The sequence below is a fragment of the Dipodomys spectabilis genome, unplaced genomic scaffold, assembly GCF_019054845.1.
Source record: "Dipodomys spectabilis isolate Male_0828 unplaced genomic scaffold, ASM1905484v1 ptg000512l, whole genome shotgun sequence".
Classification (NCBI taxonomy): domain Eukaryota; kingdom Metazoa; phylum Chordata; class Mammalia; order Rodentia; family Heteromyidae; genus Dipodomys; species Dipodomys spectabilis.
The window spans coordinates 1,441,710-1,455,118 of NW_024871189.1; the positions used below are offsets into that span (position 1 = coordinate 1,441,710).

At 54.9% G+C, this 13,409-nt stretch overlaps 2 protein-coding genes across 2 annotated transcripts; one reads left to right on the forward strand and one right to left on the reverse strand.

Annotated features, from left to right (window-relative positions):
* Positions 1 to 833: 833 nt before the first annotated feature.
* On the reverse strand, positions 834 to 3,880 carry Oxld1 (oxidoreductase like domain containing 1). The gene is made up of 3 exons (XM_042669990.1): positions 3,705 to 3,880; positions 1,298 to 1,442; positions 834 to 1,216 (listed from the first exon to the last, which is right to left on the reverse strand). The coding sequence occupies exons 1-3, from the start codon at positions 3,762 to 3,764 to the stop codon at positions 1,020 to 1,022; spliced, it is 402 nt and encodes a 133-aa protein (XP_042525924.1). The 5' UTR covers positions 3,765 to 3,880; the 3' UTR covers positions 834 to 1,019.
* Positions 3,881 to 3,977: 97 nt separating this feature from the next.
* Positions 3,978 to 10,045, forward strand: Ccdc137 (coiled-coil domain containing 137). Its single transcript, XM_042670016.1, has 6 exons — positions 3,978 to 4,117; positions 4,357 to 4,490; positions 6,621 to 6,843; positions 8,007 to 8,089; positions 8,390 to 8,469; positions 8,706 to 10,045. The coding sequence occupies exons 1-6, from the start codon at positions 3,978 to 3,980 to the stop codon at positions 8,874 to 8,876; spliced, it is 831 nt and encodes a 276-aa protein (XP_042525950.1). The 3' UTR covers positions 8,877 to 10,045.
* The last annotated feature ends 3,364 nt before the right edge of the window (positions 10,046 to 13,409 follow it).

A 13,409-nucleotide genomic window follows, 5' to 3' on the forward strand; every position in this document is an offset into this window, starting at 1 on the left:
TACTGAGGGGCTGAGGGACAGCATTCAGGTCCAGAGTTCAAGCCCCATGGCGAATAAAAAAAAAAAAAAAGAACTTGTTTTTCAGCTCAAATTCTCCGGGTAATCAATTACAATCCAGTTTTTCCTTTACATGAAATTTGAAACTGTTGAAGGACTGGGCGGGCAGTAGTTGCTCAGGTCTGTAATCCTAGCTGCTCTGGGAGGAAAAGGAGACTCTTATCTCCAATTAATCTACGAGAATCCAGAAGTGGAGGTGTGGCTCTGGTGGTAGTGCCATCCTTAAATGAAATGGCCAAGTGAGAGCACAAGGCCCTGAGCTCAAGCTCCAATGCTGCCACACACAAAACCATTTGCCAAGGGAGAAGTGAGGATGGAAAAGTTGTACAGAATGAGGACGTGAGCAGTGAGAACCCTCAGATCAAGTCCTACTCTGGGCCACAGTACAGTAGCCAGGACCAGAACTGCAGTCAAGACCCAGCCTGCTGATTCTGGTCCTTTTTCCCCAACTGCCTTAGGAGCCTTGGCCAAGTGAGTTAAAGACTGGTTCTGAGCAGTGCTTAGGTCCTTGTGGGCAGGCCGAAGGCCTCTAGCTGATGATAAAAAGGGTATCTCCCCACGAACCCAGCAGGGGGCCAAGAGCCCTCCCCAGGGTGTCTTCAAGGGTTTTCCCACCCAGCTTCACAATGAAACAAGTTGGCTCTCTCAATCCTGCAGTCAGAGCCTAACTGGAGCTATCAGCAAGACTCCAGGGATGCTGGAGGGGCTGTCACCTGAACCCTTCAGGTAGATAGGGGCTGGTCAGCGTTTGACAAGGCAATATAAGCCAAAAGGACAATATAAAAGCTTCCTATGTGGCCACCACAAGGAGTTCATTTATTCTCAGGTACTCAGTAAGACAACTCTTTTGATTCCTAGATAACATAAGCCCAGAAAAGGGGTGTGACTCAAGAGGATGCTGCTGCTTCCAGAACCAGAGCTGCCCGCTGGTGTCTGCGGTGAGGGTACTGGGGCAGGCTGACTCAGCCTCGACCCTGAGTGTGGAGCCGGATCTCCATCCTGAGGAAGGCCTTGAGATTCTCATCAGTCACGTGCTCCTCCAGGTCGGCCAAGGCCCGCTCCCCACCGTCCTGGTAGTGGTGCAGCAGCGTCTCTGCATACGCTACCCACACACAGTTGGGACAGCCACTCATGCAGCAGTTTGTAGGAGGCTTGAGCTCTGGTGGTAGAGAGTATGAAGATCCTAAGGGACCTCCACTGGGTGGGGAGATCTTGGGAGGATTCCTGGCACTGTCCGTACCTCCTCGGGACCCCCCTTCCACATGGTCCATCCCCAACTCTTTGTGGCCATCACCGGCTCCCACTCTGGCCAAGCACCTTGGAAGGACAATACCTTTTCCAGAAAGCCTCCAGCAGCAGTCCCAGACCGAGATCCAGCAAGCCCCCTGTGGAGGGATAAAAAACATAATTCTCCAGGAAGTCAGCAAAACCTCCCTGGCCCCCACCTGAGGGGATGCTCAGCCTTCCTGTCATAGGACAGGTGGCTCCATGTCTTTCTCAGCTTCCATTCCACTAGACTCAGTTTCCCCGATGGTAAAGTGGACATAATGGGAGGACAAAGTATGATTTGTGAGGATTGCTGAGTTCAGAGCCACATGCGGGGTGTGTGCTCCGGCAAGGGGACGGGGCCGGCCCCCAGGTCACAGGGTTTACTAGGTCCCCGGCTGTTGAAGGACGGGCTGGGGTGCGGGCCTTGCTACACTGGCGTCTCCCTGCACAACCGGCTCTGGCCCCAGGCCTGCATCACCATGTCCTTCCCACCCCGGGGCGCCTCTCGTTGGCCCTCGCTCGTTTGCGGACTTGTGCAGGGCTCCTCACGCCAATCGACAGGCCTGGAGGGCTGGGTGGGCACGCGTGGGTGCAGGCATGGGCATGGGCGTGGCACAGGCATGGGCACGGGCACGGGTGTGGGCACGGGTGCGGGCATGGGTGCTGGCATTGGCGCGGGCATGGTCATGGGCGCTGGCATGGGCATGGGTGAGGGCATGGGCGCGGGCATGGGCACTGGCATGGGCGTGGGCGCTGGCATGGGCATGGGCGCTGGCATGGGCATGGGCGCTGGCATGGGCATGGGTGAGGGCATGGACGCGGGCACGGCGCAGGCATGGGCGCAGGCATGGGCGCTGGCATGGGCGCAGGCATGGGCATGGGCGCAGGCATGGGCATGGGCGCTGGCATGGGCATGGGCGCTGGCATGGGCATGGGCATGGGCGCAGGCATGGGCATGAGCGCTGGCATGGGCATGGGCGCTGGCATGGGCGCAGGCATGGGCATGGGCGCAGGCATGGGCATGGGCGCTGGCATGAGCATGGGCGCTGGCATGGGCACTGGCATGGGCATGGGCGCTGGCATGGGCGCAGGCATGGGCATGGGCATGGGCGCAGGCATGGGCATGGGCGCTGGCATGGGCATGGGCGCTGGCATGGGCACAGGCATGGGCATGGGCGCTGGCATGGGCATGGGCGCAGGCATGGGCATGGGCGCTGGCATGGGCGCAGGCATGGGCATGGGCGCTGGCATGGGCATGAGCGCAGGCATGGGCATGGGCACGGGCATGGGCGCTGGCATGGGCGCTGGCATGGGCGCAGGCATGGGCATGGGCACGGGCATGGGCGCTGGCATGGGCATGGGCGCAGGCATGGGCATGGGCGCAGGCATGGGCATGGGTGCTGGCATGGGCGCAGGCATGGGCATGGGCATGGGCGCAGGCATGGGCATGAGCGCAGGCATGGGCATGGGCGCTGGCATGGGCATGGGCGCGGGCATGGGCATGGGCGCTGGCATGGGCGCAGGCATGGGCATGGGCGCAGGCATGGGCATGGGCGCTGGCATGGGCATGGGCATGGGCGCTGGCATGGGCATGGGCATGGGCGCTGGCATGGGCATGGGTATGGGCGCTGGCATGGGCATGGGCGCTGGCATGGGCATGGGCATGGGCGCTGGCATGGGCATGGGCATGGGCGCTGGCATGGGCGCGGGCATGGGCATAGGCGCTGGCATGGGCATGGGCATGGGCACGGGCGCGGGCATGGGCATGGGCGCAGGCATGGGCATGGGCGCAGGCATGGGCATGGGCGCTGGCATGGGCATGGGCGCTGGCATGGGCATGGGCATGGGCGCTGGCATGGGCATGGGTATGGGCGCTGGCATGGGCATGGGCGCTGGCATGGGCATGGGCATGGGCGCTGGCATGGGCATGGGCATGGGCGCTGTCATGGGCGCGGGCATGGGCATAGGCGCTGGCATGGGCATGGGCACGGGCATGGGCGCGGGCATGGGCATGGGCGCGGGCATGGGCATGGGCGCGGACATGGGCATGGGCATGGGCGCTGGCATGGGCATGGGCGCTGGCATGGGCATGGGCGCGGGCATGGGCGCTGGCATGGGCGCTGGCATGGGCATGGGCGCGGGCATGGGCATGGGCGCTGGCATGGGCGCGGGCATGGGCGCTGGCATGGGCATGGGCATGGGCGCTGGCATGGGCGCGGACATGGGCATGGGCATGGGCGCTGGCATGGGCGCGGGCATGGGCATGGGCGCGGACATGGGCATGGGCGCAGGCATGGGCGCGGACATGGGCATGGGCATGGGCGCGGGCATGGGCGCAGGCGCGGCGGGCCCTCACCCACCCGCCCGCCGGTACTTGCCGAGTCTCGGAGGACGGCGCCCACGGCCCGGCCTCGCGGGCCCACGCCCCGCAGCCACATCACCGACAGCAGCCCGGCCTTGGCCCCGCGGGGTGCCCGCACGAAGCCAGCCAGACACCGCGTTCCACGGCGCGGAGTGCCTGGGGCAGGACCGGAACCGGAAGTCAGTCGTGGGGGAGGGCGTACGCCGCAGGAACCGGAAGTCTCCCTTGTGGGGGCGGGATCTTGTCGCAGGGCGGAAGCGGCTTCTGTGGGGAAGTGCCCGGCGTGACGATGGCTGCCGCCGGGCGCCGGGCTGCGGGCCCCGCGCGGTTGGCGGCGTCGGGGAACCCGAGACAGCCCCGGGCGCGGCGGGAGCGGCGGGAGCAGCCGCGCGCGCCGCGGCCCTCGGCTCCGCCGCCGGGACAGCGCCGGTGGGTGCGGTTCCCGAGGGAGGGCCCCGGGGGGACGAACCCCGGGGGCGTCGGGGCCCCGCTCCCCGGGACCCGTCGGGTGGCGCCGGCCCCCGGGCGTGGCCGGAAGGCCGCGGAGGCCCCGCGGCCGCCCCGCCCCGTGGCCCCCGCTGCCTTCTCCAGGCCCAACGCCCTCCCGATGCGGCTTGGGCTTTACTTGAGACCCCCCCCCCCCCCCCCCCCCGGGCTCTCTGTTACAGCCAGGAGCAGAAGAAAGTGAATTGCAAGCCCAAGAACCTGGATGACCAGGAGATCCCTTTCCGCCTCCGAGAGATCATGCGGAGCCGCCAGGAGATGAAGAACCCGCTCAGTAACAAGAAGAGGAAGAAGGAGGGTAGGTGCGGGCCCCCGCTGGGAGTGTGACACCTCGGACGCTACAACAACAAAGTGAAACTTTTGTTTTTGCCAGTCCTGGCTTGAACTCTGGGCCGGGCCCTGTCTCTGAGCTTTTCCACCTAAGGTTCGAGCTCTACCGCTTGAGCCACAGCTCCGTTTCAGGCTTTTTATTTTCACTTTTTTAATTTTATTGTTATCATAGACCAGGTAACATACAAAGGGATCACAACTACAGAAGTCAGGGAATGAGGACATTTCCTTTTGTACAGTGTTTTCTGTACTTTTCACTTTTTTGGTCAATTGGAGATAAGAGTCTCTCTCAAGACTTTCCTTCCCTGGTTGGCTTCAAACTGCCATCCTCAGAGCTCATCCTCCTGAGTATCTGGGATTACAGAGGTGAGCCACCAGCGCCCAGCCCAGTGAGAATGGTACATTTTGGCAATACAGCATTGAATTGACACTTCTTGTTAGATTAGATTTTAAAAAAGTATAAGTTTCAGTGGTTGGGCATGTGGCTCAGTACTAAAGCACTTAGTATGCTCAAGGTCCTGGGTTTAGTCCTTACCACTGTACATATGGGAATGAGAATGTAAATATGTGATGAAATCAGACAGCTCTGAGACAAATGAAGTATGAGACTCTATATTTGAACTCTGATCCGTCTTCCTGAAATCAGTCTTAGTTTTCTGTGTAACCTTCCAGAAATTTAATACATTTAAACATTATTTAAATATTTACTTAAAAACATTAAAATACTTCAGAAGCTGTCTTGTCTTATGCATTGTTTGTACTCTCATTTACAACAGTGTTATAGGTCTGTCTTTGTCCCTGTGCATAACTTATGGGATTGCTTCAAAAGCTGTGCAGTAAAGTCTGAAGGAGCAAAAGAAAAATAATTCAGAGACTTCATTTATCTATTTTTTGCCGGTCCTGGGGCTTGAACTCAGGGCCTGGGTGCTGTTCCTAAGTTTTTTCACTCAAGGCTAGTACTCTACCACCTTGAGCCACAGGGCGATTTTCAGTTTTCTGGTGGTTAATTGGACATGAGGTTCATGGACTTTCCTATCTGGGCTAGCTTTGAATTGCAATCCTAAAATCGGAGCCTCCTGAATACATGTAGCTAAGATTATAGGCATGAGCCACTGGCACCAGTTTACACTGATTATTTTATAGATGGAATTTCTCAGGCTTCCACCCAGGCTGGCCTTGAACTATACTCATCTAGATCTCAGCCACTTGAAAAATTAGAATTACGGGGCTGGGAAGGTGGTTCAGTGGTAGAGTGCTTGCCTCATATGCATGAGGCCCTGGGTTCGATTCCTCAGCACCACACAGGCAGAAAAAAGCCGGAAGTGGCGCTGTCGCTCAAGTGTTAGAGCACTAGCCTTGAACTGAAGAGCTGAGGGACAGTGCCCAGGCCCAGAGTTCAGCCCCCACGACGGACAAAAAAAAAAGTTTTGCTCCATCTAGGAAGGTGGCTCAATGGTAGAGCGCCTGTCTTGCATGCCTGAGGCCCTGGGTTCAATTCCTCAGCACCACATAAGCAGAAAAAGCTGGAAGTGGCGCTGTGGCTCAAGTGGTAGAATGCTAGCCTTGAGCTGAAGAGCTTAGGGACAGCACCCAAGCCCAGAGTTCAGCCCCCATGACTGATAAAAAACAAACAAAACTACAATTACAGGTGTGAGTCACTGGCACCTGGCTGGTAGAGATCTTTGAGAGGAAACCAAAGTCTGTGGAGTCACACCCCAGGGTTCTGTGTGCTGGGGATTTTATTTTATTTATTTTAGTCATTTGTGGGGCTTGAACTCTGGGCCTGGGCCCTGTCTCTGAGCTCTTCAGCTCAAGGTGAGTGCTCTACCACTTGAGCCAAAAGGCCACTTCTGGTTTTCTGGTGGTTTATTGGAAATTTGAGTCTCATGGACTTTCCTGCCCAGGCTGGCTTTGAACCACAATCCTTACATCTCAACCTCCTGAGTGGAATCTGCTAGGCATTTTAGATCCACTTTCTTTACTTCTGCTTGAGTCTGGTCTTCCCTGCCTGTAGTCCTGGGAAGGAAATATCTTGTCATTATCCACTTTCTCCTGACCCTGGTGCTATGCCACATCTATAGTTGCTCTTAATCCTCAGCCCAGGTGGTCTTCAAGAACACATTGGAGATGGAAGCGAAGGGAACAGAACCTGACATCATTGTCCCCAAGTTCAAGCAGATGAAGGGGGAATCTGACGGGGCCTACATCCAGCGCATGGAACAGGAGACGCAGCATGTACTGTTCCTTAGCAAGAATCAGGCTGACCGGCAGCCAGAGGAGAAGGCAGCTCCAAAGAAGGAGAAGTCTGAGCGGAAAAAAGCGTGAGTTACAACCGGATCCCCAATGAGGCAAGGCTGTGGGTCCCAATGATTGTGTCCTATGGTGATAGGACACAGCAGGCAACATTTTGTTGTCCTGGTCCACAGTGGGCACCACGCCATGATTCAGAAAAACCACAGTAAGAAGTCAGTCTTAGCTGGGTGCCGGTGGCTCATGTCTGTAATCCCAGCTACTCAGGAGGCTGAGATCTGAGGATCTCAGTTCAAAGCCAGCCTAGGCAGGAAAGCCCGAGAGACTCTTACCTCCAATAAACCCTAGAAAATCGAAAGTGGCGCTGTGGCTCAAGCAGTAGAGCGCTCGCCTAGAGCTGAAGAGCGCAAGGAGAGTACCCAAGCCCAGAGTTCAAGCCCCATGACCGACAAAAACAAAAAGGAGTTAGTCTTGATCACAACAGCATTTTTCAAGGTGCAGGGAAGAGTCTGGGTGCTTCAAGCACCTTGCTTTAAATTTCCCCATTGCTTGAAAAATAGAGATATAAGAGTCAGTTGTCCACCTTTAGGCCAGCTACTGGAGGAAAGTGGGAAAGAAGAAAAACAGTTAACAAGCCAGGTGTTGGGCTGGGAAGGTGGCTCAGTGGTAGAGTGCTTGCCTTGCATGCCTGAGGCCCTGAGTTCAATTCCTCAGCACCACATAAGCAGAAAAAGCTGGAAGTGGTGCTGTGGCTCAAATGGTAGAACGCTAGCCTTGAGCTGAAGAGCTGAGGGACAGCGCCCAGGCCCAGAGTTCAGGCCCCACAACCAAAAAAAAAAGTTTTGCTTGGGGTGATAGGAATGTGGCTTAGTGGTAGTGTGGTTGCCTAGCAGGCAAGAAGCCCTGGTTTCTATTTCTCAATACCACATACACAGAAAAGTCCAGAAGTAGCACAGAGGTTCAAGTTGTGAAGTGCTAGCTCAGGGACAGCTTAGGCCTTGAGTTCAAGCCCCAGGTCTGGCAAAAAAAAAAAAAAGTGTTTTGCTTGTGGTTCACACAGCTCATTAAGTCCTGCTTATCGAAGTCATTTCCCTGTCTGCCTGTAGGCCTCCAGCTGTGGAGTTGGTGGTAAGGGTCGAGGGCTCACTGTTCTGCCCTGGAGGCTGGGGTGACTTGTGCTTCCTCCTCGGCAGAGTGAGAGCTTGGAAATCTGGATAATGTGCTTTCTTCCCAGGTTCCAGAGGCGGCGACTAGATAAAGCCCGGCAGAAAAAGGAGGCAAAGGCTGTGGAAATGCTGGAGCAGGAATTGCTGCGAGGTAGCTCTCCTGAAAGCCAAGCACCACAGCCATGGTCCCTGGGGAGCTGGTCCTGCTTTCCATCAGACCCCTGGGAGGACCCATGACCCTCCCCCTCAAACACACACACACACACACACACACACACACACACACACACACACACTTCCTCTGCAACAACCAATGGGGGGGGGGCCAACAGATGAGTTAGCATGTGTGTGTCTTAATCCTTGGGGGAGGAGGGTAGACAAGAAGGGCTCTAGGCATACCAACAAAATGGTTTGTATCAGCACCAGGCCTCTGTCTGCTCTGCCTCTCCAGACACTGTGAAGTTTGGAGAGGTGGCTCTGCAGCCCCCAGAGCTGACTGCCCAGCCCAGGAAGAGCTTCAGCAGAGACCAGGTATGTAGGGATGCCACAGGTGGGATGGGGGGTGGGGGGAGTCACTGAGTCTGCCCCCTGGTGCTCTGAAGGACCAACAGCCAAGGCACATTGTGCTGTCCATTGTACTGTCAGACCCACTGTGGGGTCTGACCTGGGACTTTGTCACTGGCTTTGACCTCTCGGACCAGTTACCAGTTGAGCCCTTTGCTATTACCCTTGTCCCTTAGCCTGCATCCTGACTTTCCCTTCCTCAGCCTGGGAAGAAGGCACTGATGTTGAAGAAGATTCTGAGCCCTGATGTGTCGCAGCCTCTGACTACCTCACTGGCCAGGCAGCGGATCCTGGGGCAGGAAAGAGAGCGGGCTGTGGAGGCATACAGAGCCCTGAAGAAGTTGCAGCAGCAGCGGCAACAGCAGCAGTGGTAGCCGCAGGGCCACCTGCCCAGCCACCTGGCAGTACTTGCTGGAGACAGCCGGAAACTATCTGTGCTGGACAGACATGAAGGCTGCCTGGGAGCTGCTAGACAGGGACCCGCACTCCAGTTCTCAGTGCAGGAGAGACTCCAGGTCTTTTCTTCCTTTTCTCCCCTATGACTATCAGGAGTGGCTGTAGGCAGATCTTCTATCTTGTACAGGCAAGTGCACCATAGATCAGGGCCAACACCTGAATAAGACAAAGTAAATAGGACCAGTGTCTTGTTCCCTAAGCCTAGAATCAATTTTACAACCAAAAAGTGCCTACTCAGAGCCACTTTAGGAAGGATTCATTCCCATAACTCTGACTGTAAACAGTTAATCATTGAAACATACTGTAGGCCAGCCTTATGTCTGAGAAACAACTCAGAGGCCAGGCAGAGCAGGCTGGCTTTGGGTCAGGGCTGGCAGACAGTACCTAGATAACCTGTGAGGGCCAGGACCCAGCCTGCTTGTTAGTGTCCCCGCAGAGGCAGGAGCACTAGCACAAGTCTAGCTTGGATAGACAGTCCTAACACCAGGAAGATCGGAGCAGGGCTGTGTGTCACGTAGCAGCTCTCCAGGAATCAGAGTAGAACTCTCAGGAGACAGAATCTATACTGAGACCGCTACCCAGAACCAGAGCTTTTGGGGTGAGTTTCCCACCGCTGCCAAAGGAGGGAGCATGTGGCTGTCAGCTCCAGATGAGAACAGAGGTGAGACTCAAACCCTTCAAGTTGGAGCTGGGTTCATCTCTATTATCCTAGCTACTCAGGAGTCTGCAGCTGGGTTGGGTTTGAAGCCAGGCTGGGCAGACAAAGCCTGGATACTCTACCGTCAGTGAACCAGCAAAAAGCCAGAAGTGGAAGTGAGGCTCAAGAAGTAGGATGCCAGCCCTAGCCAGTGTTTGAGCCCCAGTTCTAGCACAAAACCACTCCAGCTGGCCATCAAGAACTACAGCCAATGCTGCCACCGCCGAGGAAGTGTGCACGCCCTCCCAGCAGCTGCCTGCCAACACGGTCCCCTGGAGCTCAGACAGTTCCATCGGTCCTGGAGCATGTGTGAAGTTCTCAAGCTGGGTGTCATCTCTTACTGCCCTTGCCCACGTTTGTATTTTCAGAATGAAGTTTATTCTTACTTGATTTTTGCTGTGTTTGAAGTCAGTCTCTGAAGTAGCTTTTGTGACCCACATGATCCCAGTCTACATCAGTCTGACCAGGGATGAGTGAGTGTCCCAGGTAGGTCAAACACATGCAAGTCATACTGCACTGCATTTCCTGTTTGCACGGGACACTGTAGAGCCAGGGCCAGAGCTCTGCTGCTGTTCTCTTTTCAGAGGCAATGGGGGCAATCCAAGGCGGATGGTAAGACCACCTCAGTGGCCGGCTGGGTCTTGGAGTTTAGATGTCAGTTGTTTTTTAGCCAGTCATTGGGCTTGGACTCAAGGCCTGGTAGCTGTCCCAGAACTCTTGTGCTCAAGGCTAATAATAATAATGTTGTACCACTCTGAGCTACTTTGAATTTTTGAGTAGTTAATTGGAGATAAGAGTCTCACGGGGACTTTTCTGCCTGGGCTCCCTTCCAGCCTCAGCCTCCTTAGCAGCTAAGATGACAGGCATGAGCCACTGGCACCCAGCAATAATTTTTATTTTTACTAAGAAGTTGTACAGGGGCTGGGAAGGTGGCTCAGTGGTACAGTGCTCGCCTTGCATACATGAGGCCCTGGTTCAATTCCTCAGCACCACATAAGCAGAAAAAGCCGTAAGTGGTGCTGTGGCTCAAGTGGTAGAGCGCTTACCTTGAGTTAAAGAACTGAGTGACAGTGCCCAGGCCCAGAGTTCAGGCCCCATGACTGACAAAAAAAAAAAGTTTACAAAGGGGTTTCAATCCCAGAAGTCAGGTATGAGTACAATGAATGCACTTTTGCCCTCCAGTCCTAGAGCTTGAACTCAGGGCCTGGGCACTGTCTCTGAGCGTTTTTTGCTCAAGGCTAGCACTCTACCACTTGAACCAGAGCACCACTTCCAGCTTTTTCTGTGTATGTGGTGCTGAGGAATGGAACCCAGGGCTTCATGTATGCTAGGCAAGCGCTCTACCACTGAGCCACAGTCCAAGCACAAATGCATCTTGATCAGTGTCACTTCTTCCATTGTTTTCCCCCATCTTTCCTCATTCCATCCTTACCCTCACATTATGAAGTTCAATTTTTTTTTTTTTGATTGGTCATGGGGCTTGAACTCTGGGCCTGGGTGCTGTCCCTCAGCTCTGCAGCTCAAGGCGAGGCATCTACCCCTTGAGCACAGCACCACTTCCAGTTTTCTAGTGGTTTATTGAAGATAAAAGTCTCATGGACTTTCCTGCCTGGGCTGGCTTTTAACTGTGATCCTCAGATCGCAGCCTCCTGAGTAGCCGGGATTACAGGTGTGAGCCACCGGTGCCTGGCTGAAGTTCAGTTTTTACAAGGTGTACATTGAATATAATGACCGCATTTGTTCACACTTCCTCCCCGCTTCCTCCCACATAGCATGTTTCAGCTTCCTGGTATTTGTTTTGTCAAATGGTTTGGTGTTCATAGTTACACCAATGAACTTCTCCAAGTACACCATCCTTCACTATGTATATGCATAGACCCTGTATGTGTTAACTTGCATGTTTGTATTCTAGATACAGTTTTCACATATGGGTGATGTTGTTTCCCCTTGGGCAAGACTTACTTCACTGAGCATAATTTTTTTAGGTCCATCCGTTTCCCTGCAAATGACATTGTATACATGTACCACATTTCCTTAAGCCATCCATTGTAGGGCATCTTGGATGCTTTCATTGCGTGGCTATTTTGAACAGTGCAGCAATATAAATGGGTGTGCAAGTATCTTTACTATATCCTGGTTTGTAATCTGGGTAGATGCCCAAAAGTGGTATCACTGCTGGATCACAGAGAAGTCCTATTGTTAAGTGTTTTGTTTTTGTCACTCCTGGGGTTTGAACTCTAGGCCTGGGCACTGTCCCTGAGCTCCTTTTGCTCAAGGCTAGTGCTCTACCACTTGAGCTACAGCTCCATTCCTGCATTTTCTATGATGAATTGGAGATAGTTTCATGGACTTTCCTGCCCTAGCTGGTTTCAAAACATCTGTCCTCAGATCTCAGCCCCCTGAGTAGCTAGGATTACAGGCCTGAGCCTCCAACATCTGGCCTGTATTTTTTTTTAACCAGTCTTGGAGTTAGAACTCAGGGCCTGAGGACTGTCCTTGAGCTTCTTTTGCTCAAGGCTAGCACTCTACCACTTGAGCCACAGCACCACTTCCGGCTTTTTCTGTGTGTGTGGTTCTGAGGAATGGAACCCAGGGCTTCATGCATGCTAGGCAAGCACTCTACAGCCAAGCCACACTCCCAGCCTATTTCTAGTCATTTAAGGAATCTCCAGATCACCTTCCAGAGTGGCTGCCCTCATTTGCGCTCCTACCTACAGTGCCATAGTTCTTTGCCCCACTCCTAATTCCCACTAGCATTTCCAGCTCTCCACTGTTGTGGAGGTGACTTCAGTACAGGGTCAGCAAGACAACCAGCACCACTGCAGCACCACTCTCCAGCATTTGGTGGGCGTGGGAATGCAGCCTGTAAAACCTGGCCAGAGCTAGGTGAGGCCTGCTCTTCTCTGCTAGTCCCTCCACGCAATGTGCCCTCCTTCCTCCCAAGACACCCGGTGACGCACCCTGGCCTCAGCCAGGTGCAGGGAAGACAAAACCTGGGGCTGGGTAAAGTATCACCCAGAAGGACTGCTCCACTCCCAGAGGAAGCACAGCTTAGGGGATCCTAGCAGCTCTGGAAACTCCCAGACTCCTCTTCCTAATTGCTCGTTATTTCTAGGATGGGTGGGCACATAACCTCACTCTCTGGCAGAAAGGACCTTCTAGACCTGCCTCCTCTTTGTGCAAAGGAAGAGAAGCCGAATGGCTCCTGGCAGACCTCTTTTCACCCAATACCCAGCCCTTGCCACACCCGCCTTGTAAAGTGAGACTTTCCCCAAACTACCCTCCAAGCACCCGGTGGGTTGAGGAAAGCTCCAGACTGCTGGGGAGACCCACAGAGGTGCCCTTGGCCCTGTGGGAATGGGAACCACTCTGACACCTGGACCCAGGACCTCCCCGAGAGCAATGGGCTCAAAAGCTGGGGCAGAGAGGCCTTGCCATGGGCCACACCTGCCCGACAGCCTTCTGCTGGTGTTAGCAAGATGTGTGTGGCATTCTTCATGGGGAGCAGGCGGCATCGACCTCAGGAGACCAGTGTTCTCACAATGCTTACCAGCTGTGGCTTTAGCTGGGCGCCTGTGGGTCATACTGTAATCCTAGCTACTCAGGAGGCTGAGCTGTGAGTATTGTGGGTCAAAGCCAGTCCAGGCAGGAAAGTGTGAGACTTCCCTCCAATTAATGCCCAGAAAACCAGAAGTGGCGCTGCGGCTCAAATGGTAGAGACTGGCTTCAAGCACAAAAGCTTTCCCCCCTTTTT

Coding starts and splice junctions, on each gene's coding strand:
- Ccdc137 (XM_042670016.1), top strand. CDS start 3,978: ATGGCTGCCGCCGGGCGCCGGGCTGCGGGCCCCGCGCGGTTGGCGGCG. Junction 4,118..4,356: donor CCGCCGCCGGGACAGCGCCG/GTGGGTGCGGTT, acceptor TCTCTGTTACAG/CCAGGAGCAGAAGAAAGTGA. Junction 8,090..8,389: donor GGAGCAGGAATTGCTGCGAG/GTAGCTCTCCTG, acceptor CTGCCTCTCCAG/ACACTGTGAAGTTTGGAGAG.
- Oxld1 (XM_042669990.1), bottom strand. CDS start 3,764: ATGTGGCTGCGGGGCGTGGGCCCGCGAGGCCGGGCCGTGGGCGCCGTC. Junction 1,443..3,704: donor GCGCCGTCCTCCGAGACTCG/GCAAGTACCGGC, acceptor ATCCCTCCACAG/GGGGCTTGCTGGATCTCGGT. Junction 1,217..1,297: donor GGAAGGGGGGTCCCGAGGAG/GTACGGACAGTG, acceptor CTCTACCACCAG/AGCTCAAGCCTCCTACAAAC.